The 27881-nt window shown below is 40.5% G+C and overlaps 1 protein-coding gene across 4 annotated transcripts; it reads right to left on the bottom strand.

Annotated features, from left to right (window-relative positions):
• Positions 1-4: 4 nt before the first annotated feature.
• LOC126595875 (beta-galactosidase 9) lies at positions 5-27504 on the bottom strand. Of its 4 annotated transcripts, none has more exons than XM_050262260.1 (20): positions 27185-27504; positions 26587-26682; positions 26303-26475; positions 26162-26228; positions 25787-25879; positions 25068-25160; positions 24377-24520; positions 24038-24126; positions 23121-23226; positions 22534-22621; positions 22176-22297; positions 17983-18186; positions 16746-16978; positions 15823-15938; positions 4893-4990; positions 4029-4139; positions 3158-3268; positions 1160-1368; positions 589-937; positions 5-463 (listed from the first exon to the last, which is right to left on the bottom strand). In XM_050262260.1, the coding sequence occupies exons 1-20, from the start codon at positions 27467-27469 to the stop codon at positions 323-325; spliced, it is 2928 nt and encodes a 975-aa protein (XP_050118217.1). In that variant the 5' UTR covers positions 27470-27504; the 3' UTR covers positions 5-322. The 4 variants fall into 4 exon arrangements, with proteins under 4 accessions (XP_050118217.1, XP_050118218.1, XP_050118219.1 ...); XM_050262261.1 differs by having other exon boundaries at positions 26363-26475; positions 27185-27501; XM_050262262.1 differs by lacking the exon at positions 25787-25879 and having other exon boundaries at positions 27185-27501.
• Between the last annotated feature and the right edge of the window lie 377 nt (positions 27505-27881).

Raw genomic sequence — 27881 nt, 5'->3', positions numbered from 1 at the left:
GTAATTACACACTTGAATGCCTTTAGGCAGAATTATTCATTAAAATTGCCTTCTTCTAATATATACATACATAAGCACATGTCCACTGTAGTATCATGCAGTTTAGAATGCCATAACAAAGTTATGGTCCATGGAGTATACTCAAACTTGTTTCTCTTATTTATAACCCTTGCCATTATGCGGCATCTATACAAGCATAATAACTGGCAAATTCAGCATGATAACAAGCACGCCCAACATGTGAATCACAATGCACGCGTTCTACCTCAGAAATACAAAGCTTAACCACTCCATTCTTCACCCCCATCTTCTTGTTAATGGTTCAGAACTGAGACAAACCAACTAATGATGATGACCTGCATCTTGCCTCAACTGCCAACGTCTTAACAACGCCTCGGCATGGGTCACCTCCAAAACTGATATTTGATATTTCAACTGAACAGCTATTCTTTCCCAGGCAACTCTGCAGAAGAGGGGAATATTATCAAAATAGGACTAGCAAACTCAAAAACAGGCATGAAACAACCACCGAAAAAAATCACATAATTTTCTAGCAGAATACTAGGAATTATCGAAAACCAAATTTACCTTGGAGACAATGGACAATGAATTGGTTGCATGGCAATTTCCCATAGAAAACTTCTGGCAGCTACCTTGAGGTGTTCCATAGCTGGCAAATTCTATGGAAGATATCGTAAACCCATCTTGACATTGCAAGTGCATTTCTGGTGTCAGATCGTTTACTGTAATTTTTTCATCCGCAGAGTCTGGATTGAACCACTTCTGAACAGGCGGGTAGTGAGACTCTGACACTTGAGCACAGAGGACTCTGGCTGATCGCAACTTGATTGAAATATCAAATGGATTCCCGCCAGTTTCCTCCAAAATAACAAGTAAATTACTTGAAGACTGTAACCATGACCTCGGTACATGGTACCTGGAGAAAAACCAATACTGGCTATATTAAACAACTAAACTCATTTCTTATTTAATTTCACGTGTAAATTACAAAGATCACCAAAAGTACAAAAATACATATGAAAGCATGACTTGCAAGTTTGCAATCAGATTTTAAAAGGAATACTTTCTTTAGTCGGGAAAAACAACAGATGCAGCTAGTTCACTTCACTTATCTCATGATACTGGGATAGAAACTTACAAGGTTTGAGTAGGCTTCCCACAATTAAATGAGCACTTATCGGAGTTGTATGCCCCACGGTAATCACAGATTTCTGGACATCCATCTTCTGGAGCAACAAGTGTCCAATATCGTCCTATATGGTGGCCATTGACCCAAGCCTGGCCCTTACCCATGCTTCCTAAATCAAGAGCAACTGGATCTGTGCCAGCAGGGCTATCAAAGTATGTCTGCTCAATAGAAACGACAAATATCTGTAAATAAATTATACTTTAAGAAATAAAAGAGTGACATATTATGCACTACTACCAATGTTTTAAAAGGTGAAGGCATAGGTGAGGCGTTTCATGGATAGCACTGCCTAGGCAAAAGCCTTGAGGCCATCTAAAATTTTTAAATAATATATTTTGTTATATTATATATATAATACTTTGTAAAACAAATTAACCAACAATCAAACAAGCAATCAAATTACTAGTGACCAAATTAAAATTGGAATAAAAAACTTACTTGAATTTTAAAACAAATTGTGGTGAGGTATGAGATTGGGATAAAATTGAAATATGGGATTGGGGAGAATTTAGGGTGCATTTGTTGCATCGGACTGTCTCGGACTGGACTAGCTTCAAGGACTAAACTGGACTGGCTTAGTGAAGCATTTGGTGCAATGTCAGACTAAAAAGTATACCAAACATGGGACAATAATCCTAGCTAGTCCAGTCCCACTTAAGAAGGTGAAACAAACACACCCTTAGGGTTTGAGGAATTGGGAAATTGGGGAATTGGGGAATTGGTAATTTGGGAATTGAGGATTGGGGATTGGCTGAATGTGAATGGGAGAATCGGGGGAGCTGCTAAGGTTTATAGAAAAACAAAAAAAATTAGGCATGGCCAACACAACGTCGCTTTGGGCCAAGTCATTTAAAAAATATTAAAAGAGTTGGCCAAAATGATGCTGTTTTGGGGCGAAGTGTTAAAAAAAAGCGCAGTCGTCTTCTTCATGAAGATGCTGCTGTATCATACACAGGCAGCCCGGTGTTCGACTTCAACCGTTCGACTTCAAGCAAGGATTTGGAGCGATGAAGGGTCTTGGGAACGCCCAATCAGCTGCCTCAGGCATGCCTCAACCACCTAAGCATGCCATAACCACGTCTAGGCGAGTTTAAGCCTTCTACCATTGGGCAGAGGCGTTTCCACCACTGCACCACCTCCAAAGCCGCCTCGGGTTTATTAAACAACCAACTACAACTTGAACCTTTTATTTCCACTCGAAAAGTAGCTACACCACTTGGTGCTCATGTGAAATAAAGCCATATGTTTTTCCTACCTTTCCTAGGGTCCGTTTGAACAAGGAATGGAGATTTACATTCCTATCTTTAAACCCAAGGAATTAAGTCCTCTACCCAAAATATGAAATTTGGTTTAGGTCAATAAATAATATATATTTCGGCATAGGTCATTTCATTTTATAGCATAGGTCAACAAAAATAATTGTCCCCTTCAACTATGGTCAATAAACTTAATACCACTTTATAAAATTTCCCTTTATTGACCTCTCCTGAAAAGCACAAAAAAGTCGATTTACCCCATCCTAAAATAGAAATTATTTCGTGACCTAGAACAAATTAACCCTAGACTATAGAGATTGGGATTGGAAAATCCCATCCCATCCAAATATTCCTCTTTCACCTCCTTACGAGGTGGCAAGTCTGTAAATTCTTCATACATGCACTCATACGTTTTTCACATTACTCTAGTGAACCACATATTGATTGTTATCTACGAATGAGGTAGTAGAATTGTTATCATTTTCTTTAACAAGAATAAAAGGACTTGTTGTGACACATGAATACACATTGAATTATACTACATCCAAAATAAGATTATAAAATGGAGACTCAGAGATACGACAAGATCGGTGGAAAGCATGGGTAATTTGCAATCGTTACATAAGCAATGAAAATTTACAGCAAAATAGATGGTAATATATGCCTCACACATGCGAATGAGATTATTTACCTTGTACCATATAAACGTGGATGGATCATCATCTGGCGATATCTCAGCCCAACTTGCCTTTTCATTTTCTTCTATGGTGTATATTTTCAAAAACTCGCCCTTAAGCCCAACCTATAATCAAAACAAATCAAACATCCACCTGATGATTTTAACACTTTTGATAGGCAACAGACTAGGAGAAAATTTATAATTTACAAATGGTGTTAGCCATGCTATTTTAAACAAGAGAAGATAAATGTGTATGCGAATAAGCGTCAAACCATTTCCAACTTTGTAAAACAGACTTGTCTAGGGTACATGCATTTACTTGATACATTCACATTTGGTTCTCTTGCTCCTCTCAAAACCTTTTTTCCCAACCATTGGATGTATTTGACGGTCAAGGGGGTGAATGTATTAAGTAAATGCGTGTACTGTAGCCAATCCCGAATTTGAAATAGCTATTTGACATCGAATTTATTCCATACAAATGTAATTCTTACCATTGCAATTACAAAACCCGAAGCTGAACTTTCCCTCAACTTTATTAAACTTAAGAATGTAACTTCACTATACTAATATATGAAGTATTGAAGGATTAGATCATGGACACTCTGTCCATTCAGATTCATATTCTGCCTGATAAATGTTTACAATACATTTAAAGAATTAAAAGGAAGTGCTGATACTGAAATGCCTGAATATATAGAAATTTGCTACCTACACAGGAATTTATATTTGAGCAAAAGCTCGGATAAATGTTATAATTTTGCAGCATACGAACAGTAGAAAATTAACCAAATACTTCAACATACAAGAATAACTTGGACAATGGATTTACTATTACACTCGAAATGGAGAGGGCAGAAACTTCAAAATTATAAATGTATACCTGGTAAGTCCATAGCAAATTTGACAAGTCAATATCACCATTTTTAAAGCCAGTAAGCTTAATCTGTCCTCTAAATCCTGCCCCATCTTTCTCCAGGAAAGCACCATAGTTCTGTATAATAATTTTCAAATCACAGAACATTGAATGGAATCAGTAACACCATCCCCCTAGGAGTATATAAGCCTGATGGTAGAAAGTGTGATCAAAATTGTCTGAATAGAAGGCACTGCTATCAACGATAAGCAAGCAAAAAAATTTAAGATAAAACTTGCAGAGTTTTATACACTACTTCTAAACCCAAAAAACAAAAACAAAGAAAACAGAATAATACACTTCAATGGAACGTGTTACCAAAATAAAGAATTCAGAAGGAAACTAACGCAGTAACAAAACCATAAAAAAATGAGGCCTAAACCAAGGCCTAGAATATGGGCTTATCCATCTAACAACTCTCTTCCCCAGCTTTTTTTTCGAAAACTAAGCTATTTTTACCGACCAAACAGCCTAAAAAGTTGCTGACTTACTGCACCTCCGCAAAACATTTTTCTTCCCTTCAAGAGTGGTAAGAAGAACCCAACTCAATATAGTTAAATGAAAAAAATTATACCACATTGTCAAACCACAGGACAATAAAGAAGAGATATGAAAGCCCTCTGAAGCCCCCTTATACACAGTGCATGAATGAAGAAATACACAACAAAAAAAAAGGTCACCTCCATCGAATGACCCGAGAGGGGGAAAAGATCGACTACAAAAACAGATAGAAAAAAGGGGGGGGAGAGGGCAAATGTAAGAACTGTTTTGAAATCAATGCAAAGCCCGCATGCAGAGAGAGAGCTTTAGACGAAAAGCTTAACATTTTACCTGCAAGCCCACTGTCTGAGTTAACAACACCAAATCATTGTATCCCTTCAGAAACTTAACAGGCTGCTCCACCTTGACCCAGTGACCAATGACACTGCCTTCAATAAAAAATGGAGGCAATAACACGTAGATTAGAGAACACAAAAGAATATGTTATAGAGAATATGAAGCAAAAGTATGCACTGGTTGTATGTTGATGCACAAAATCAGCAAGGACTTTGGTATAACAGAAAGTGTTAAGTTTGTGACCTTCGCTAGATTGCTCTGTCACTAGTGTGGATAAGTAAGTAAACGGATAGGGACAGAGAAGCAAACACAAGATGTACATGGTTCACCCAGATTGGCTACGTCCACAGAGTAGAGGAGTTCTCATTAATTGTGAAGGGTTTACACAAGTACATAGATTCAAGCTCTCCTTTACTGAGTACTAGTGAATGATTTAGTACAAGACATTAGGAAATATTGTGAGAGAATGATCTCTATTTATAGAAGAGAGTTTCTAGTTTCATTCTGACATTGACACGTGTCGTGTTGTGATTGGCTTCTGATGTTGACAGGTGTCGCGTTATGATTGGCTTCTGATGTCGACACGTGTCGCGCTGTGATTGGCCTCCTGGTTGTAGGGAAACTCTTCTGGGTCCTTGACGGTATAACGTTGACCAGTGCTCAGTAGTTTCGGGATTGGTCAAGTATGGTACAAATAGTGCTCCCCTAAGTTCCCGAGTGAGGGAAGCTCCTCGGTTGGGGACTTGCAAGATCCAAGCCATTGAGTAATCACGAAACTTCTAAGTACCGAAGTGTGGTATCATTTTTACTTGTCTTATCTGTCTCATACGTAGATATGGCATCTTCTCTGGAAGTATTTTTCCTCCATCCATGGGTGGTATCTTTAACAGATGAAGATGCACAAGGTAATGTATCAATTTCACTTGAAGCTTACTTGTAGTTTCGGGCTTGGTCAAGTGCGATACAAAACCTTATAGTAGGAGTCCCCAAGTCGCCGAGCTAGGAGATTTGCCGAAAGAGGTAATAGATAAGGTAAGCAATCAGACTTCCAAGCAAGCAACCTGGATCGGAGATTCGACTTCGGCTTCCGGTTGATTGTTCTCCTTCTCCTTGTGTCATAAACAGCAACAAGGATAAGGAGAAGCAAATGGAGAAGAGATGATATGAGATACTTTTGCTTTTGAAGAAGTAACTTTCCACAGGTTTATTCTTGAACTGGGCTGGACGGTTTTCTGGTTTCCTTCAGAGTATAAGGCCGACTCAAGAATTTGAGGGTCAAAACAAGAGTGCATTCGACCTTGATGATATGGTATACTTTTGCTGTTGACGAAGTAATAGATGAATCAGCATGTGTTCTATTGTGCTTGTCTCCACATGCTTCCTTGTATCCTTCTCACTTGCCCTATGTGTTCCTCAGGCAGATGTGGTATCTTTTCTGGAAGCATAAGATGTTGAAGATGAGGACTCGAGAGTAATGCCAGGTAAGTAATCAGGCAAGGGGTTTCAGGCAGTCAGTTCCTGACTGGAAGCTTGATTCCAAGTGCTGACTGATTGCTCTCTTTCTCCTTGTCTTGCAGGTAAGAACAAGGGCAAAGGAAAAGACAGGGAAAAAGCATGATATGGGATACTCTTGCTTTTGACCCTGATGATATGAGATACTCTTGCTCTACTGTGGCTGGTTTGCATAGGTATTATTAGGGGGAAGAAAGCTAAGTGTTTCGAGAGGCTTCGTTGGGAGTGCCCTCTCAGATATGAGAAAGGGTCGAGCATTTTTGAGAAAGCAATCCTGTCGGGGATCTGGCTCTCGAGATTCGGAAAGCGGTGCCTCTTCGATTTTTGAGAAAGCAATCATGTTGGGAGTCTGGCTCTTGAGATTCGGAGGACGGTGCCTCTTCGATTTTTGAGCAAGTAATAATGCTATTCCTTTACCCTTCTTGGTCATAGCAATGTAGTGGGAGCTGCAAGCTTCACATGTTTTAACTTTGTCAGAGCGCTTTGAAAAAGTGGTATGTGGTATCTGGAAAGCTGATGTTGCGTATGAAGATTGCAGACAAGCTTTATCTAAGGAAATCTGGCTCTCGAAGTTCAGAGAGCGGTGAGAGCGGTGCCTCTTCGATTTTCGAACAAGCAATTCTGTCGGGGATCTGGCTCTCGAGATTCAGAGAACGGTGCCTTTTCGATTTTTGAGAAAGCAATCTTGTTGGGAGTCTGACTCTTGAGATTCGGAGAGCAGTGTCTCTTCGATTTTTGAGAAAGTAATTCTGTTGGGAGTCTGACTATTGAGATTCGGAGAGCAATGTCTCTTCGATTTTTGAGAAAGTAAACCTGTTGGGAGTCTGGCTCTCGAGATTCGGAGAGTGGTTCCTCTTCGATTTTTGAGCAAGCAATCTTGTTGGAAGTGTTTTCTCGAATGTGAGTAAAGGTTAGGCATTTTTGCCAATCTGCCTTGACATGGAGCACGAAGGTTGACACACATTGGGACTTTCTAGTTATCAAACAATGGTGCTGTTCCTTTACCCTTGTGGGTAATAGTAGGGTAGCTGGACCTTCAAAATTTATGTGTCTAAACTTTGTCAGAGATCTTTGGTACCCGAGGAGCTGATGTTGCGTGTAGAAAGTGGTGATTCTTCGAAATCCGAAGAGTGGTGCCTCTTCGGAATCCGGAGAGTGGTGCCTCTTCGGAATCCGGAGAGTGGTGCCTCTTCGATTTTTGAACCAACGGCCCTGTTGCCCTTTCTTTTATAAGGGCACCAATTGTGTGCAATTACATTCAAAGAGTTATTGCTTGTAGGAATTTTCCCCTTACTTCAGAGATTTATTGCACCTCATTTCTCCTTCATCATTTTTGAGAATGTCTGACCCATCCAACCGTCGTTTTGACTTGAACTTTGGTGAAGAGGCAGCCATGCCTTCTTAAGACAACATATTGCGCCCATCCTTCTTATCCCCTACTGGTCCTCTTACCGTTGGGGCTCTGTGATGAAGAATGATATGACCGCTATGCTGGTGACCAGGAACCTTCTCACCCCCAAAGATAACAGACTACTTTCCAAACAGTCTAATGAGTTGGCTGTTAAGGATTCTCTGGCTCTCAGTGTTCAGTGTGCAGGTTATGTGTCTAATATGGCCTAACGCCTATTTGCTCGAATCCGCCAAGTTGAATCATTGGCGGCTGAAGTGATAAGTCTCAAACAGAAGATCAGAGGGCTCAAGCATGAGAATAAACAGTTGCACAGGCTCGCACATGACTATGCTACAAACATGAAGAGGAAGCTCGACCAGCTGGAAAAAATCTGATGGTCAATTTTACTTGATCATCAGAGGTTTGTGGGTTTGTTCCAAAGGCATTTATTGCCTTCGTCTTCTAGGGTTGTACCGCGTAATCAAGCTCCAAATGATCAACCTTCAGTGCCTCCTCCTTCTGGGGTTCTACCTAGTACTGAGGCTCCGAATAATCACCCTCTGGTGCCTCCTCTTTCTGGGGCTCTGCCGACTGCTGAGACTTCTCTTGAGCAACTTTTGTGAAGGCTCCCTCTTGTTTGTTTATTTTGATTCATGTATATGTACATATTTGTAACTTATCAGAAATGTCAATAAACAAGTTTTGCTTCATTTCAACATATTGTGTTAAATACACCAAGGCCTTCTTCACTAAGTTCTTTGAATTTTTCCTTTTGTTGAAGCTTGTATGTTGAAGGTTTGTGAGTGAGCATGTAAGTTGAGATAGTGCTACCTTAATTTCCCGAGTGAGGAAAACTTCTCATTTGGAGACTAGAAAAATCCAAGTCACTGAGTGGTCGTGAGACTTCCGAGTATCAAGGTGCAGTAGGATATGGTAGGAGTCCCCCAAGTCTTCGGTCGAGGGAGTTGACGAATGAGGCATTTCATTTCTAAGTGGCAGCCCAAAACTCCTTCATATATATTTGTTATGAAAGTTGTTAGGCCCAAAGAAGAAGAGGCCTAGGCAATTTTTTTTTTTTTCGAATTTTCGAATTTTTGAATTCCCGAATTTTTTAATTTTCGAATTTCTGAAAATATATATATATATTTTAAAGCTTTGTAGGCGAAGCTTTGAGGTTGAAGCTTTGTTGGGCACCATGAATTGATTTTGCTTCACACTATCTTGAACAAGATAGTGTGAAGCTTTGTAGGTGAAGCTTTGAGGTTGAAGCTTTATTGGGCACCATGAATTGATTTTGCTTCACAATATCTTGATCAAGATAATGTGAAGCTTTTGTAGGTAAAGCTTTTGTGGGTCAAGCTTTTGTAGGTGAAGCTTTTGTGGGTCAAGCTTTTGTGGGTCAAGTTTTTGTAGGTGAAGCTTTTGTGGGTCAAGCTTTTGTGGGTGAAGCTTTTGTGCTGAAGCTTTTGTAGGTGAAGCTTTGGAGTTGAAGCTTTGTAGGTGAAGCTTTGGAGTTGAAGCTTTCGTTGGGTACCATGAATTGATTTGCTTCACACTATCTTGATGAAGATAGTGTGAAGCTTTTGAGAATTTGTAGTTGTCATCCATTGATGAAGCTTTTGTTGGTGAAGCTTTGGAGTTGAAGCTTTTGTTGATGATGCTTTTATGGGTGAAGCTTTTGTGTTGAAGCTTTTGCAGGTGAAGCTTTGGAGTTGAAGTTTTGTAGGTGAAGCCTTGGAGTTGAAGCTTTTGTTGGGTACCATGAATTGATTTTGCTTCACACTATCTTGATAATGCCGAATCTGCAAAGGATGTTCTTCCATACAAAGTCTTCTATTTTTGCCTCAGTAATGGTTGCCAAGGGTTCTACTTCGGCACACTTTGTGAAATAGTCAACTGCAACGATTGCATAGCGAACCTTGCCCTTCCCTGCAAGCATTGGACTCATCAAATCAAGTCCCCATTTGGCGAAGGGCCAACAGCTGATCATAGGAGGGAGCGGCTCGGGAGGGGAGTGAGGAATAGTTGCGTAGCGTTGACACTTATCACATGAGCGGGATATTCTGATGGCATCTTGGTGGAGTGTTGGCCAGTAATATCCTTGGCAAAAAGCCTTGTGTGCTAGGGATCGAGATCCAGCATGATCTCCGCAGACTCCTTCATGTATTTCCCGAAGGACAGTTTCCGCCTCTGCGGGAGTAAGGCATCTCAGGTATGGTAGGTTAAAACCCCGCTTGTAGAATTGGTCATTAATGATCAAGTAACGGGTAGCCTTGTATCGAATCTGCTTAGCTTGAACTTTGTCATTTGGAAGGGTGCCATGAGCAACGAATCTATAAATCGGGGTAATCCAACTATCTCCTTGTTGTAAGTTGCAAACTTCCGCAGCCATGGTGCTTGGTGCTGCCAACAATTCGACTTGAATTTTTCTTCCAATCTTGTCTTCCACCGCTGAGGCGAGGTGAGCCAAAGCATCTGCATGACTGTTTGCCACTCAAGCAATTTGGGTGATCTGGTAGTGGAAGTGCTTGAGCAACAATTGTGTTTGTGCCAGATATGATGCCATGGAGCTATCCTTAGCGTCAAAGTTGTTGGTGACCTGGTTAACCACCAATTGGGAATTACAGAAGATATCAATTCGTTTAACCCCAAAGTGTTTGGCCAAACGTAAGCCTGCTAAGAGAGCTTCATATTCGGCCTCATTGTTCGACGCCTTGAATTTGAAACGAAGAGCATACTCCATCGCCACTTTGTCAGGAATCGTAAGGACTAGTCTTGCTCCACAACCCTGTTGGTTCGACCAGCTATCAACATATAGACTCCATGCTAAGGCTGTTGGTTCTATTTTCTGAGCTTCTGAGGGTAATGAAACCACTTCTTTAGGCGTAGAAATAATGTCAACAGGACATGTGAAGTCTGCGATGAAGTCTGCCACTGCTTGGCCCTTCTCAGCTGGCTTTGGTTGGTAGGAGATGTCAAACTCACCAAATGCTATCGCCTATTTGATCATTCGCTCGAAAGTGTAAGGACTTTGGATTATCGGTCGAAGAGGATGATTAGTAAGCACGATGATGGAGTGTGCTTGGAAGTAAGGGCGAAGTTTTCGAGCAGACATGACCAATGCTAGAGCCAATTTCTCAATGATGGAGTATCGTGTCTCCGCATCTTGTAAGGCCTTACTAGCGTAGTAGATAGGCCGTTCGACATTACCATCCTTTCGAATGAGAACGGAACTTACTGCTGAAGCCGATACCGACAGATAGATAATGAGAGTGTCACCAACCTCAGGTTTGGAGAGCAAAGGGGCTTTACTCATGTAGTCTTTGAGGTTCTTGAATGCCTCAGCACATTCATCAGTCCATGTAATTTCCTTCTTACTTCTCTTAAGTGCTTTGAAGAAAGGAGCACATCTGTCTGTGGTCTTAGAGATGAACCTAGTTAAGGTTGCCACCTTGCCAGTAAGGCTCTAGATATCTTTTGAAGTTACCGGTTCCTTCATGTCGAGGATTGCTTTGATCTTCTCGGGATTAGCCTCAATGCCTCGTTGGCTTATCATGAAGCCCAAGAATTTGCCAGAGCCTACGCCGAAGGCACATTTGTTGGGGTTTAACCTCATTCGATACCTCTTCAGAATGGTGAAAGTTTCAGATAGGTTGGTGATGTGTTGGTCAGCATGTTTACTCGACTAGCATATCATCAATGTAAACTTGCATGCTCTTCCCAATCTGTTCGGCGAACATTGAATTGACCAGTCTCTGATAAGTCGCTCATGCATGCTTTAGGCCGAAGGGCATGACTTTATAGCAATATAGTCCCCTGTCAGTAGTGAAGGCTGTGTGTTCTTGGTCCGGAGGGTTCATGAGGATTTGGTTGTATCCTGAGTAAGCATCCATGAAGCTCAGGAGTTCACACCCTGCCATAGAGTCTATATGTATGTCTATGAGAGGAAGAGGAAAGTTATCCTTCTGGCATCCTTTGTTTAGGTCGGTGTAATCGACACACATTCTCCACAAGACCTTTTGCAGCAGGAGACTTTCCTTGGTCGGATTCTTCTTAACAAGGACAACATTTGCTACCCAAGTTGGATAATTGACTTCGCGGACGAAGCCTATGCCTTTGAGTTTTTCAACTTCTGCCTTCACTGCCTCGTACCGTTCAGCGTCATAAGATCTTCGCTTCTGTCTCACTGGCTTGGTCTTGGGGTCAATACTTAAGCGATGACAGATTATATCGGGAGAGATGCCTGGCATGTCCTCATATGACCAGGCGAAGACCTCAGTGTTTTCTTGCAAAAAAGAGATCAATGCCAACCGAATGGATGGTGACAAGGTGGTACCAATCTTCACCATGCGATCCGGATAATCTTTTGAGATAGAGACCCTCTCCAACTCTTCAACGGGTTGTGCTTGCTGGGTGAAAGAATCATCTTGAGGATTGTCGGGTTGACTGTTGCCACCGGGAAGATCCAAGTTGGCTTCGTCTGGGCTGGTCTTTATGACTTGGTCATGTATAGAAAGGGTTACCTTGGGCACATGCAGGTGTTGTTGCTTGACCGAAGTGTTGTAACATGATCGTGCACTAAGTTGATCTCCTCTGATGTAACCATTGCCATAGGAGGTTGGAAATTTCATCAACAACATATGTGTGGATACCATGGCCTTGAGATCATTGATGCATGTGCGTTCGAAGAGGACATTGTATGCTGTTGGGCAATCAACCACCAAGAAGTTAGAGGTAATGGTAGTTGTGTAAGGGCCTGTACCAATGGTGAAAGGTAAGTGTATGCTCCCCAAAGGTTGCACAATATCACCGGAGAAGCTTATCAGAGGGGAAATCGAGCGGTCGAACAAGTGTTCAGCTACATTAAGTGCCCTGAAAGCTTCAGCAAACATGATATTGACCTAAGCCCCCGTGTCTACCAGGATTCGTCGTACTTCAAAGTTGGCTATGTGAGCTTTCACGATCAGCAAAACGTGCCCGTGTTCTTCATGGGCTTGTAATTCGGGTGCCTCGGCTTTCGCTTCGGGATCAAGTGTGTTATGCTGGGGTAAATGGCCATGCATGTGGCGTTCAAAGGTGTGTATGCCTCACTCCTCGGGGTAGGGGCTGTCCTAACACGTGCTTGACCCACTGTGTTGACTGCCTGGGGTCGGGGATTATCATGGCGATACCCTTGGTTATCGTGGTAATGTCCCTTACTCCTTTTACTAAAATGAGACTGGTGAGGATGGAAATCTTTCCTTTTGCCCTGATTTTGATATGTCTGTTGACTTGGCAAAGTATTAAGTAAGGCAGGGGGAGGCACCATTGCCGTTTGGAAGGTCGAGGTCTTCTCATTTGGTTGGATCTGGCTTCCACTCCCTACTTGCTGATAAGGGGTGGTTGTAAGGGGTTTCCCTTGATATGTCCTTGCCTCGGCAGAGGCATGGTTGTAAGCCTGTGCCTTCACCTCAGAGTAAGTCTTCCAAGAGTTGGCATTGATCATGTACTTGAAGAAACAATCGCGTAGGCCTGCCGTGAAGGCCTTGAGGGCGGTCTTGTTATCTGCGTCAGAACAAGGAGAATACACATGGCTGAAACGACCAGCATACTCTCATAATGACTCGTCCGGCTTCTGGCGAATAGTGTACAAGTCATCTGCAGAATGCAAGCGATCGGTCTGGAAGATGTGTTGAGAGACAAACAGTTTCCTCAGTTCATCAAATGAGTCTACTATCTCAGGTGGAAGACGGCAATACCAATTTAGAGCTCCGCCAGAGAGGGTGGAGGGGAAAAGAAGGCATTGCTCTTTGTCGGTGTGCATCCGATATGCTATGTTGGACTCAAAGAGGTTAAGGTGGTCAATTGGGTCCTCCCTTCCAGTATATAGTTGTAAACCAAGCTTTTGTTTTGTCTTCGCTTGAAGGGGGTGTCAAGGATCCTCCTTGTGAGAGTGTCAGGCCTGGGTTGGTTCTAATCAGATATCTCGGCCTGAAGTTCGACCTTCAACTTGTTTACTTCCTCAAGGAGCTGTAGGACAAGGGGGTCTTGAGTGGAGTCATGTACCACTGGGATTTTCTTTCGTAAGTCTCCATCGCCTCTTTGAAGTAGGAAAGTTTGAGCAAGGGCGTGTGATTTTCCCTTGGACTCGCCGTACTGACTTCTAGGGCGAGTCTGTCGGAATACCTCAGAGTCCCCTGTACCTTCATGTTCCTCTAGGACATGTCGTTCCTTCCCTAGATTGGCAGCTGGCATGGGTCGTTGGAGGGGACTGAGTCTTTCAGAAACCCTTGAGTCATTGATCTTCGAGCATATGTGGAAGGGATTCTCTCGACGTTGCTTTAGGAAGTCTCGGCAGTCACGATAAACGACTTTCGATCCTTCCAACCCTTCTGCAAGGAGTTGTCTTCCTCCACTTCTCCTGCTTCAGGTCGAAGCAGCTGGGTTGAGAGAAGTCTCATGTTGATCAATGTTGTGATGATTAGCTCGCCCCTCATTAGGGATACCCGTGTCGAAGGAAGGTGACCCTCCGTGTTGGGAGGCACCCAGATGATGGTTGATATCCACAGGGGCAACAAGCTCGCGTGTTTGAGTACGCATAGTTTCGTGGAGCGTCTCAAAGAGCTTCTCATACTGTTCCTAGAGGACCTCATTCTTCATTGCTATCTTGTTGTTTTGGGCTTCTAGCTCATCGACTTTAGCTTGAAGAGCAACCCTCTTTCCTTCCTTCTTTCGTTGCTTCGCACTAGGTGTAAAAGGGGTGTCATTCTATGTGTTGTGGCTTCCTTCGCTCCCCATGTTTACGAATGGTGGAAACCAGCTTGACAAAACTGAAGAGAGTGGGAATAAGTGTCGTTCCCCGAACGGCGCCAAATGTTGATGCATAAAATCAGCGAGGACTTTGGTACAACAGATAATGTTAAGTTTGTGACCTTCGCTAGATTGCTCCGGTCACTAGTGTAGATAAGTAAGTAAACGGATAGGGACAGGGAAGCAAACACAAGAAGTACATAGGTTCAAGCTTTTCTTTAGTGAGTACTAGTGAATGATTTAGTACAAATGACATTAGGAAATACTGTGAGAGAATGATCTCTATTTATAGAAGAGAGTTTCTAGTTTCATTTTGACATTGACACGTGTCGTGTTGTGATTGGCTTCTGATGTTGACACATGTCGCACTATGATTGGCTTCTGATATCGACACGTGTCGCTCTGTGATTGGCTTACTGGTTGTAGGGAAACTCTTTTGGGTCCTTGACGCTATAACGTTGACCGGTGCTCAGTAATTTCGGGATTGGTCAAGTATGATACAAACAAATATGTTATAGAGAATATGAAGGAAAAGTATGCACTGGTTGTATATTGAAATCAATCATTACAAACCCTCTGGCTCTAAAACATTGAAGAAGAAATATCTGCAGTAGTTTGGAAGCATGAAACTCCAAGCAGATAGTAGATTAATGCAGGTCAACTACATCTTCGTGGTGCCAAGAAAACAACCTCAACAAACAACAACTCCAACTACCTATTATTAGGTGTAACTTTAACAAGTATATTGTTATGACAGAAGTTCTTGCTCACCGCATAAACGCAAATACCCCCAAAAGATTAGTCACTAATAGGTCTAACCATAACCGCTCAAATAACCCCAATCAACTCAGCACAGAAAGTAGGACTTCACAACAAATGTGGTTCATACTCAACAGAAATGAAGTGGTACTTAGATTCCCTTTTTTGAGAAAGATAACAAATATTGCGCATACATTCCCTTTGTTTCATAATTCTATTGCTTTACATTGTCTACTAATATCCTCTTTCCTGGATGTTCATAAAAATGGTGGTTAAGTCATGATGAGAAATAAGCATCACCAGAAAAGCCCTTAAAAATGATTCCACAAAGCTATGGACTTTTCAGTAATTCTATTACATATCTTTCTTAGTTCATTCCATCCATTCCATAAAGAACATATTTATCTCGCTCACCAATAGATATACCTATATTTATATGGGATGCATAATAGTCAAATTATTAACTTCAATCACCTGTAAGCTGGCCATTAACAAATACACGCAACACGTCGCGCATGCTATCAATTGAGACTGCTGGGCTAATATTGTTTTTCTCCCAAAAAGATATGTCATCCTCTGAAACAAAAATCCTATATTCCAAAAAGGCATCAAATAGGTATTGAATGATATCAAATATAGTTTTAAAAATTGACATGCATTGATTTAAAACAGTTAGTACATTAAACCCTAATAGTCATCCCATCAGAGACACGAAATTCAACATAATGATTGTTTGTTATGCCACATACAACTCCGGAGTAAAAAAATGAACTTTTCAAAGATAGTAATAAAAACCAATGAGAGGTCTTTTTTTTATTAATCTTTTTTTCCAAAGTCTCATTTTTTGTATGAAAGAGTGCATCCGGCGTGTTGTGTGACCGTCGTAGGCCACTAAAGCTCAAGGGAAAATTTTATAGGACGGCAATAAGGCCGGCGATGCTGTATGGCACAAAATGTTGGGCGGTGAAGCATCAACACGTACACAAAATGGGTTTGGACATGTGCAAAGAAGGCCTACTGACGCTCCGGTTTGAAGATGTGACTATGGGATAGAGGTTCAGGGTCGAAGGGGTAGAGGAAGACCTAGGAAAACTTTGGAAGAGACCTTAAGAAAAGACTTAGAGTGCTTGGATCTAACGGAGGACATGACACAAAACCAAGCGCAATGGCATTCTAGGATTCATATAGCCGACCCCACTTAGTGGGAAAAGGCTTTGTTGTTGTTGTTGTTGTCTCATTTTTTGTATATTAAAAGGACCTCTACTAAGTAAAAAATTGAACTTTTTGAAGATAATAGTCAACTGACTAGAAATACGACAGTTATGTTGTGTGCCACATATAACTCTTATCCAAACAATCTCATCCAGCAGTAGCTCTATTCAATAAAATAAATATACCTGGTTATATGCCATAAGTAATCAGACTGGTCTTTTGTTACATTCAAATGCTCCAATATTCCTTGGACCGTAAAATTGTTTTCACTCCAAACACCAACTGGCTCTTTTACAGTCATCCATGATTCGGTGATAAACAAATCATCATTCTTGGTAATGAATTGTTGCTGTGAAGAAATACCTGAATAAAGGGGCAAATCAAACTCTACTGTTTTGATGGAAGTTTGTGCACCAACCTGCCCAAGCATTGGAAAACAGAAGACTCAGACAAACACTTCAGATTGGAAAATTGTTTCACATTTTCACAAGTTCAGATTCCGAAGAAGAACCACGTAAAAGCTCATTAAAGTTTGAGATGAGGACAACTGTGATAACATCCTCACTTAGAGATATGCAGAATTATTTAGAGATACACAGAACTAAACTTCATTGAAGTATCTGACTGATAAAAGGAGACATGAAACTGACCACAAACTGAATAATTGTATGTTATCATATTTCCAGTACAGATCTGGAACCATTAGGCTAAAGTTGTTTATGGTTTCACTTCGGCTCGTCATGACTGCCTGGCTGTTGAGCTCAATTTCAAGCATCAACAAAATTATTAAATCTCTCTCATTAATAATTAGTTTCAGGAATTTGAGGAGGGAACAATACATTTTCCTAAGAATTCTATTGTTATTTACGTTCACCATCAATTATGGCAGCTCCAGTAAGATTTCACACAGTGGCAATGGTTATATAGAGTATTCAGTTACAACATAGATAGCACAAGATATAATTTACAAAATAATTTTTTTGGTATGATTTATATAAGAAAGAAGTACGAACCCCAGAGAATTAAAATTTATAATTCAAGTCTTTGTAATGAACCATAGAGAGGTAAACCTATAATTTAAGTATTTGGTATGAGTGTTTCTATGTAAGAACCACAGAGAGTTACAATTCATAATGTAAGATTTTGGTTCAAGTGTTTATATGTAAAAACCAAAGAGAATAACATTAAAAAACAGATTATTTAAGATTGGTCATAAACTACCAGCTAACAAGTAAAGAGTAAGCTTACCGAGTCTGAAAAATAATATACAAATTAAATTTGGCTTTCACATATGCGAACAGAATAATAGCAAGTTGAGACATATACACAATTGATCCAGCTCATATTCTGTGATATATGTTGCCAGAAAGTTCTTAATGTTGCAGTCATCAACATGTGCAATGTCAAATGATGCAATCATACCTTGGCAGTGTTGTACACCACGTTCCGGCAGTCTGGCAAAATACTGACTGACCATGGTGGTAGATTATACTTTTGACCAAGGAATGTTACAGAAGCTGCTTTATGTTCATCAATGTTTGCAAGGAATGCGGAGCAACTGATTTGACTTCCATACGAAGTAATGTTCGGGCCTTTGGTGTGAGAATTCATGCAGTACACGTGTGCCTGAATACATAACAGAAATTAGTTTGCAGGTAGAACTAATAAACTCCAAAAAGAGCAATAGAAAAATGATTCCAATATACATAATTGTTTCTAACACTAGTCACATGTAAGAGATATTCAACTGAGGATGGAATAGTAAATTATTTGGTAACTTCTATAGGGACTTATGGACTTATGTCACTCTAGATGGGCAATTGTCCAAAAGGGATAAAACATTAAAAAGTAGAGGACAGTTTTAACAGACAATATAATCTCCAATTACTTATTTCATTTCAAATAGGATTCAGGAACACAAGTGCTCGAAGAAGATCCAACCTATGAAAGACACAATAAACTGAGACTTCAATGAAAACGTAAACTATTAAAATCATAGACATAGCGGAGATGAGGATGCTTCGTTGGATGTGTGGGCACACGAGAAAGGATAAGATTAGGAATGAGGATATCCGAGGTATAGTAGGAGTAGCCGAAATTGTAGGAAAGCTGAGAGAAAATTGGTTACGGTGGTTTGGACATGTGCAAAGAAGGCCTACTGACGCTCCGGTTAGAAGATGCGACTACGGGATAGAGGTTCAGGGCCGAAGGGGTAGAGGAAGACCTAGGAAAACTTTGGCAGAGACTCTAAGAAAAGACTTAGAGTACTTGGATCTAACGGAGGACATGACACAGGACCGAGCACAATGGCGTTCTAAGATTCATATAGCCGACCCCACTCAGTGACTTGGATTTTTCAAGTCTCCAACCGAGAAGTTTTCCTCACTCGAGAAATTAAGGGAACACTACCTCAACCTACATGCTTCACTCACAAAGCTTCAACATACAAGCTTCAACAAAAGAAAAATTCAAAGAACTTAGTGAAGAAGGCTTTGGTGTATTTAACACAATACGTTGAAATGAAGCAAAACTTATTTATTGATATCTCCGATAAGTTACAAATATGTACATATACATGAGTCAAAATAAACAAACAAGAGGGGGCCTTCACAAAGGTTGCTTAGGAGAAGTCTCAGCAGTCGGTAGAGCCCCCAGAAAGAAAAGGCACCGGAAGGTGATCACTCGAAGCCTTAGTACTGGACAGAACCCTAGAAGGAAGAGGCATTGGAGGTTGATCATTTGGAGCTTCATTACGCGGTACAGCCCCAGAAGACGAAGGTAATAAATGCCCTTGGAACAAACCCACAAACCTCTGATGATCAAGTAAAATCTGACCATCAGATTCCTTCATTTGGTCAAGCTTACTCTTCATGTTTGTAGAATAGTCACTGAGAGCCAGATAATCCTTAACAGCCAAGTCATCAAACCGTTTGGAAAGAAGTCTATTATCTTTAGGAGTAAGAATGTTCCTAGCCACCACCGCAGCGGTCATATCATTCTTCATCACGGAATCCCCAACGGTAAGAGGACCAGTAGGGGATAAGAAGGATGGGCGCCATATGTTGTCTGGAGAAGGCGCGGCTGCCTCTTCACCAAGGTTCAAGTCAAAACGACGGTCAGAAGGGCCAGACATTTTCAAAGGTGTTGAAGAGAGAAGGTCGGACAAATCAAGATCTTAGAAGTGCAAGAAGGGAGCTTCTACTGGTGGAGATTCAAGTGTGCTTTGGAACTTAATGACAGCCTCTATAAAAATCTGCACTCGACGGAGCTTCAAAAATCGAATAGGCGCCTGCTCAGAAATCGAAGAGGCGTTTGCTTTCTCAAAAGCTAGGCTGCTCAGAGACCACGAGGGCCGATCTTAGAGATCGAAGAGGCGTTTGTTTTCTCAAAAGCTGGGCTGCTCAAAGACCACGAGGGCCGATCTTAAAAATCGAAGAGGCGCTTGCTTTCTCAAAAGCTGGGAGAAAGAGAGCAATCAATCAGCACTTGGAATCAAGCTTCCAGTCAGGAACTGAGTGCCTGAAACCCCTTACCTGATTACTTACCTGGTATTGCTCTCGAATGCTCATCTTCAACATCTTATGCTTCCAGAGAAGATACCACATCTGTCTGAGGAACAGATAGGGCAAGTGAGAAGGATACAAGGAAGCATGTGGAGACAAGCGTAACAGAACATGTGCCGATACTTCTACTACTTTGTCAACAGCAAAAGTATCCCTTATTAGCAGGGTCGAACGTACTCTAGATTTGATGGACTTGTTTTGACCCTCAAATTCTTCAGTCGGCCTTATACTCTGGAGGTAACCAGAAAACCATCCAGCCCAGTTCAAGAATAAGCCTGTGGAAAGTTACTTCTTCAAAAGCAAAAGTATCTCATACCATCTCTTCTCCTCTTCTTCTCTTTATCCTTCATGCTGCCTGCAAGATAAGGAGGATGAGAACAATCAACCGGAACTCGAAATCAAACTTCTGATCTGGGACTGATTGCTTGGAGCTCTGATTGCTTACCTTGTCTGTCACCTCTTTCAACAGATCCCCTAGCTCAGCGACTTGAGGGACTCTTACTACATGATTTGTATCGCGCTTGACCAAGCCTGAAACTAAAAGTACGCTTCAAGTGAAATTGATACATTACGTTGTGCATCTCCAACAGTTAAAGATATTACCCCTGGATGGAGGAAGAGTACTTTCAGAGAAGATGCCACATCTACCTATGAGACAAATAAGGCAAGTGAAGACGATACCACACTTCGGTACTTAGAAGTTTCGTGATTACTCAGCGGCTTGGATCTTGCAAGTCCCCAAGCGAGGAGCTTCCCCTCCAACCAGGAGGCCAATCACAAAGCGACACATGTCGACATCAGAAGCCAATCATAGCGCGACACATGTCAACATCAGAAGCCAATCACAACACGACACTTGTCAATGTCAGAACAAGGCTAGAAACTCTCTTCTATAAAAGGAGATCATTCTCCCAAAATATTTCCTAATGCTATTTGTACTAAATCATTCATTTGTACCCACTAAAGGAGAGCTTGAACCTATGTACTTGTGTAAATTCTTCACAATTAATGAGAACTCCTTTACTCCGTGGACGTAGCCAATCTAGGTGAACCACATACATCTTGTGTTTGCTCTCCTGTCTCTATCCTTTTACATACTTATTCACACTAATGACCGGAGCAATCTAGCGAATGTCACAAACTTAATATTTTTTGTTGTACCAAAGTCCTCACTGATTTTGTGCATCAACAATCCTTAAGTCCTTACCTTATTGCATTGGTAATGGATGAGTTAACAGGACATATTCAAGATGTTATTCCTTGGTGTATGTTTTTCGAAGACAATATAGGGTTGATAAATGAAACTCAGGAAGGAGTAAATACGAAGCTTAACCTTTGGAGAGAAGTGTTGGAATCTAAAGGTCTTCGCCTAAGCCGATCAAAGACAGAATATATGGAATGCAAGCGGGATGGATGAAGTGGAAGAGTGCATCCGGCGTATTGTGTGACCGTCGTATGCCACTGAAGCTCAAGGGAAAATTTTATAGGGCGGCAATAAGGTCGGCGATGCTGTATGGCACAGAATGTTGGGCGGTGAAGCATCAACACGTAGACAAAATGGGTGTAGCGGAGATGAGGATGCTTCGTTGGAGGTGTGGGCTCACGAGAAAGGATAAGATTAGGAATGAGTGGGTTGGACATGTGCAAAGAAGGCCTACTGATGCTCCAGTTCGAAGATGTGACTACGGGACAGAGGTTCAGGGCCGAAGGAGTAGAGGAAGACCTAGGAAAACTTTGGAAGAGACCCTAAGAAGTACTTGGATCTAACGGAGGACATGACACAAAATCGAGCGCAATGGCGTTCTAGGATTCACATAACGGACCCCACTTAGTGGGAAAAGGCTTTGTTGTTGTTGTTGTTGCGTACAAGTGCATGCAAGTTTTGGGACACTACTGCAAATACAAGCGGTTAAGAGCTGGATCGTTATATTAATAGTTATTCCCAAATGAAGAAAAAACATTTATTATATAATATCATCAAGACCAGAAAATCCTGTTTGTGAGCACACATATTAAAGTGTGAACAAACATAACTCAAGGTTTGGCTCAAACCTCTTGTTTTGGTCCCAACTTTATATAATTCGGAGAATCAGCAGCAACAAGAGCAGGTTCGCAGAGCTTTATAGCAGCATGTAGATCCTTCAAATGTCCCCATTTTGGCTCACTCAGCAGACCTAGTTAATAAATCAGTACTTTTATTGATTGGATTCAGTAATGTAACACCCATGCTAACTTTTCCATAGAAGATATCCATATGAAACTCATTAACTCATTACAACTCGATCACAGGGACTTGGACACAAAAAGCAAGAAAATGAACCAGCCATATAATAAAGTTATCTCCGACCAAAAAAAAAAAAATATATATATATATATATAACAAAGTTATCATTTAGACCCATTAACCTACCATATTCATCAATTGGAGCATCATAATCATAACTAGTAATATAAAACGGGCCCCCAGAAGTCCGCCCAAAGTTTGTTCCACCAAAATACTGCACACAAGCAGCAAGCTTGTTAAGATTTATAAGGGACATAAATAAGACATAACACATTGACATGTTATCTGACAGTGAACAAATCAGGGAAATGAGTAATATTTTATCTTTACATATTACCTATATTGCCAAAAAAATAATAAACTGTAAAATGGAACTTTTGGCTGTTGTCCCATGGTGATATTAGTTGTTCCACATTTATCAAGCTATAGAAACCGAAATTTTGAATTTCTCTTGCCAAAATCAAAAGCACTGAAGAGAATTATGGAAACAAATTTGGCCCAAAGGGAAACAGAACAATGTAGTCACATTAAAGAAATTTCTTTTTTAGAAGAAAGAGCAAAGAAATGAAAAATAACGTTTTAGCACATAATGACACCACTGAAGACATGTCAAACAAATCTATGTATGATTTTTTTTTTATTTGGTGTACACCACACAATACCATACTATTTATGAACTAAATCAGCAGTGCACATATGGGTTGTCTTTGTACCATATAATAATTCTGAAAGCTCCCTCCACGTTGGTAAAAGCGTGCTACTGCAAATGCAAGATCTTCAACAGGCCTGTGAGGCAATCTTCCACCCCATGATGCATACCTCAGAAAGTCGTGTAAAAGATTAGACTACAATTTCAAGAAGCAAAATTTGCAAAACCACAAGTAAATCTGCAATTATCTCCCTTTAAATAAAATAAAATATAAAATCCTAAAGCCACAAAATTTGACATAAGATTCTTTCACACTTTACTGGTTTTCTTAACTACTTATTCTTTCTTCAACCCTTAGAACATCAAAACTAGCTCAAACAATTAGGGTGGAAGAGGCTTTCAAAATTCTTGAACCCCAGAATGTCTGTTTTATAGGATCTAGTCGTACCCAGTGCACAAGGCTCCAGCTTTACGCAGGGTCTGGGAGAGGTGAATGTCGGTTAGCCTTACCCCCATTTATGGAGAGGCTGCTCTCAAGTCTCGAACCCGAGACCTACCGCTCATGGGCGAAGGCACTTGCCATCGCACCAAGTGCGACCTCTGTTTTATAGGATCTAGTGGCTGAGGAAATTATTAAAGGATTGGACAGTTGGAAAAGGGCTTACTTGTGCATGGGTGGAAGGTGATAAACTGGTAATTCATGCGGACTGGAAGGTGGTAAACTGGAAATTCATAAGCTTTCTCTTGTTCAGCCTCAGCTGTTTCGCAATTTTACTTGGGTTAATACTGACAATTGTATGACTTTAGTAGTAGATGGATGGTTGGTTTTTTAATACAGCTTGTCCACTATGTTTGTAGTACCTTTAGAGTTTAGTTATAGCATACTAATAGAATTTTTTTTCTCTCTCTCGTAAAAAATGTTAATAGGATACATAGATGTGCAGAGAGTCAAGGCGACAAATTCACAGGGATTCAGCATACCATCCATCCCAATCTTCTGTCCACATTGTTGGTTTGTTATAGGAATTTGGTTTGTAACCATCACAATAGTAGCCGTTGCATGCATCTATCTGTAAAAAACCAAAAGCTATTTATATATACATGACCGCAATGAAATGATATGTTGAAATGTTTAAACGTTAGGACCTTCCCATGAAATGAACTGCATTTAATATGTCGTCTTAGCCATTGCATCCTGTTGACTTTTACTACTTGCCATTTTGCATTTTCCAGTGCAATATAATATTCATAAGAACTAATTCAGAAACTTAGATGTGCATGCATGACAAACGGAGGCATAAGACAAGCTAAGGGCCTTACAATACTTCCTGGAGCATCAACTTGCTTGCACATGACCCATGGAACCCCAGCACCGAGACCTAAAGCCATCTCAGCAGCCCACTTAATATATTCTTTCCCTTTCTGACCAAATTGCCCTTCAATATTTCCATATTCATTTTCAATCTGATAAAAATTTCATAGCAGCATCAGTATACATGGCTAAGAGCACATATATCAGGGAAAATACAGCCTGTTGAAAAAATATATTAGTAAAGACACAGAAATGGTAAGAAAATAAACACATTATTAAGGCTGAATGTCTGATCACCGATGAGCTAACTTAAACAAATACTCAACCTGCAGTCATACTGCGTAACCAGAAATCGAGAAATTACATAATTAAACAACTGAAATGGTAATGGAAGCGTGTACGCAGTGTGTAAAAGTGGGAAATATTGCCGGAATTTTTTAAGAGGTACATGCATATAAGTCATGCTTATAGAATGGCCCTCAGACCAGACATATGCATGACCCCAGTTACACTCTGAGAATAATGCATGATAGACAGAATACAATACCCACAAATTATAACAATTCTATAATTTCTATGATGCTTCTTTTCACTTTCAATTCTCATGATCCAAACAGGGCCCTAAGATCTCATCTACAAACAAGCTCAAATGGCCAATCTATGAAATATTCCGAATCAACTAAAAAATTTGCTTACAACCTGCAGCATGATAATTGGACCACCTTGCCAAGATAATAGTTCTTCCTCTTGCATCAGATCCACCATCTTTTTAACAAACCGCTGCATCTCCTCCTGTCGAAAATCAAAGCAACGTAAAGATGTCAAAGCCACCACTTTAAACTGCAGTTTACAGACTGGCTAACTCAATTTGAAAATTTAACTGGTCAAGAAAGGCCAGTTGTAATGCTATATTTATATAAACCCCTACAACACTAGAGAAACTCAAAGAAACTTCAGCTGTAGAAAACCCAAATCTAAGAGACTAAAATTAAACAGAACACACAAAAGATACTGAAGAGAAAATTACACGCCAAAATCACTATAGAAATGCGACTTCAAAAGTTATCATGGAACATTTTTGCTTTGTATAAAGGTTAAAAAAAAAAAAAGACCTGGCGGGAAATTCGAAGCACTATGTTATCAGCTTCAAGAATATGATACCTTCCTCAAGAAGAAAAAAGTTTAGTGAGTTTACAAAAATTGTTTGCTTCACTGAAAGAGAAAATCAAAAGAACAAAAAGAAAAACTTTTAAGTGCTAAGGGTTTAGCATCCCTCAAAGGGGTAGGCAGCAGCTAGTATGGTGTTACAGAAGTAAACTTATGACTGTCATTGTCACCCATGTTATCGTAAGTGTGGGAAATGTACTACAAAAAGAGCAATAGGACTGCATATGAGAAAGTGGAAGGATTGCTTTTACCTCTAAGAGATTCAATGGGAAAATCCACAATTCTAAAGAAACATTACATACAACTGCCCACATTAAAATATTGGTTATCTGGTGCAACCAAATCTGTGTTACAATCAGGAGTATGCTGTGGATTAGTATTTATATGGATGCACCTGTATATGTACAAATGATTTAGCAATTAGGGGACGGAAAAAGAAATCTAGACATTTAATTCCTTGTTGCATAACGTCGCTGGATGGAGTTTTGGATACACAGGGCAGTTTGAAATATTTAAATAAAATGATTACAACAGAAATTAAAAATAAAAATAAAGTAAAAAAAAAAACCTGCAAAATTCCAAAATTTATATATATGTGCAATTGTAGAAGCTTAGGGGCATTGAACCTTAAAAAGCGCATTGTTTGTTCGAAACTCTATTCCAGGGATGTCACGCAACCACACGGGGAAGCCACTGCAATGTAACCAGTGGAATACTAACTATTGTATGTTATGCAATGCATAAATAGAGACAGAAAAACAAGGCACCATGTTAAAAGTAGGGGAACTTGTAAAAACAGAAGAAAAGAACAGTTGAGACAATGAGACCCGAAGTTCCACTCAGCGCAGACATAGGGCCCTATGCGTAGATGGAGATAGAGTCCACTGGCTCCCACTAAATTTGCAAACTTGACAATATCATATCTCCCTTCAAAGTTGTACTGAGCAATTTATCCAGAACACATATTAGTTTTCAGCAAAAAATAAATGATTTTATTTAAGCCAACCAGAAGCCTATCACCCCAAACTAGCTGTAGAAAACGTTATGGCACCTGTCCTCTCACTGGCTCATGGCCGCTCCAAAATGCATAAGTTTGGATCACATCCGCCCCGCCTTCCTTGCTTTTTGCGATCAGATCAGGCCACATCTGACATCAAATCCCAGGCTTAAAATTTGTTCACAACAAATAATTACACAGCACTCTAGTCTGGCTCTACAGCGGCGTATTAAGATTTCCGCTCGCCAGATGCCACATTTTACAAAATTCCCATATGGTTATGCGAATGATGCAATAAACCAATAAGAAATTTTTTGTTGATTTCTTCTTTCTGTCACTTCAAAGTGACCCAAGAGCAGTTAATTACTCTTAGTCAAAGTACCACGCCAGCATTCCAGTGTTTGTAAGGAATATTCTGGAAGTTTACTTAAGGTTGTTGAATGCAGTAAGTCGCCGATCATTAGTTTTCTGTTCCTATTAATTAGTAACTAATCACAGATTAGTGAAATTATCATTACTAATATCATCCAAAAAAATGAATTATCATTCATTTAGAACCCTACTTCCTCACAATCATTGAAATTGTCAGTGCTGTTAAACCATTAGCATGCAGAAGCAGAGAAGCTATGGCGGAATCGAGAGAGCGTAGTACCTCAGGAGTGGCGCGGGGGTAGTGGATTCCGGCGGAGACGAGCATGCGGCGCTTGCCGTCGATGATCAGAGCTCGGTGGTCGTAGCTGACGTTGAATGGCTTGAAGTACTCGGCGGCCGCCTCCAGAGCAAATTGAACTGCCAGGCAGAGGAAGAAACATCGGAGCCCCCATGGGCTGCCTCTTTGGGCAACCATTTGCCACTCACTGCCTCCGCTGTGCTTTCTCTCTGTGCGTGGAAAAGAGATGGAGGAGAGAGAGTTGGGGAAGAAGACTGACTGTATCATCGCAGGAAGCTAAGAAGTGGTTGTACCATCTTTGTCGCCCGCAAAATATGTTGACACGTGTCAGCTCCAACAAAAGGGAAACAGAAAATTTCGGACCAAGTCGCCAAAATATTGGGCCAACTACAGAGAGATTTTTCTGTGTTACCGTCCCTTAGGTGGTAGATCACCTATTTCTATATAAATGTTGATTATGTATGTTAAAAGGTTAATAACTTAAAAATTAAAAATTTTCACCATTTGTATAAAAACACGTAGTGTACCAAGTTTCCGTCATAACTAAAAATTTCTCTAAACTAGGAACTGTTATGTATTTTTTATTGGGAATTTTAACAAAAAAAATTCTCGATATTGTTCACTTTAACGAAAAATCATATTTTTACACTAAAAAGTCAATCCTGGTACTATTCACTTT

The sequence above is a fragment of the Malus sylvestris genome, chromosome 13, assembly GCF_916048215.2.
Source record: "Malus sylvestris chromosome 13, drMalSylv7.2, whole genome shotgun sequence".
Taxonomy (NCBI): domain Eukaryota; kingdom Viridiplantae; phylum Streptophyta; class Magnoliopsida; order Rosales; family Rosaceae; genus Malus; species Malus sylvestris.
Note: the sequence above shows the minus strand (reverse complement) of the source record. Positions and strands in the feature narration are given on the sequence as shown.

What these genes read in the sequence shown, in the direction of transcription:
- LOC126595875 (XM_050262260.1), bottom strand. Translation starts at nt 27,469, where the DNA reads ATGATACAGTCAGTCTTCTTCCCCAACTCTCTCTCCTCCATCTCTTTT. An exon ending in AGTTGGGACCAAAACAAGAG is followed by an intron (nt 18,187 to 22,175) that starts GTTTGAGCCAAA and finishes TTATGTATTCAG; the next exon opens with GCACACGTGTACTGCATGAA. An exon ending in TACTTATGGCATATAACCAG is followed by an intron (nt 15,939 to 16,745) that starts GTATATTTATTT and finishes TTTGGAATATAG; the next exon opens with GATTTTTGTTTCAGAGGATG.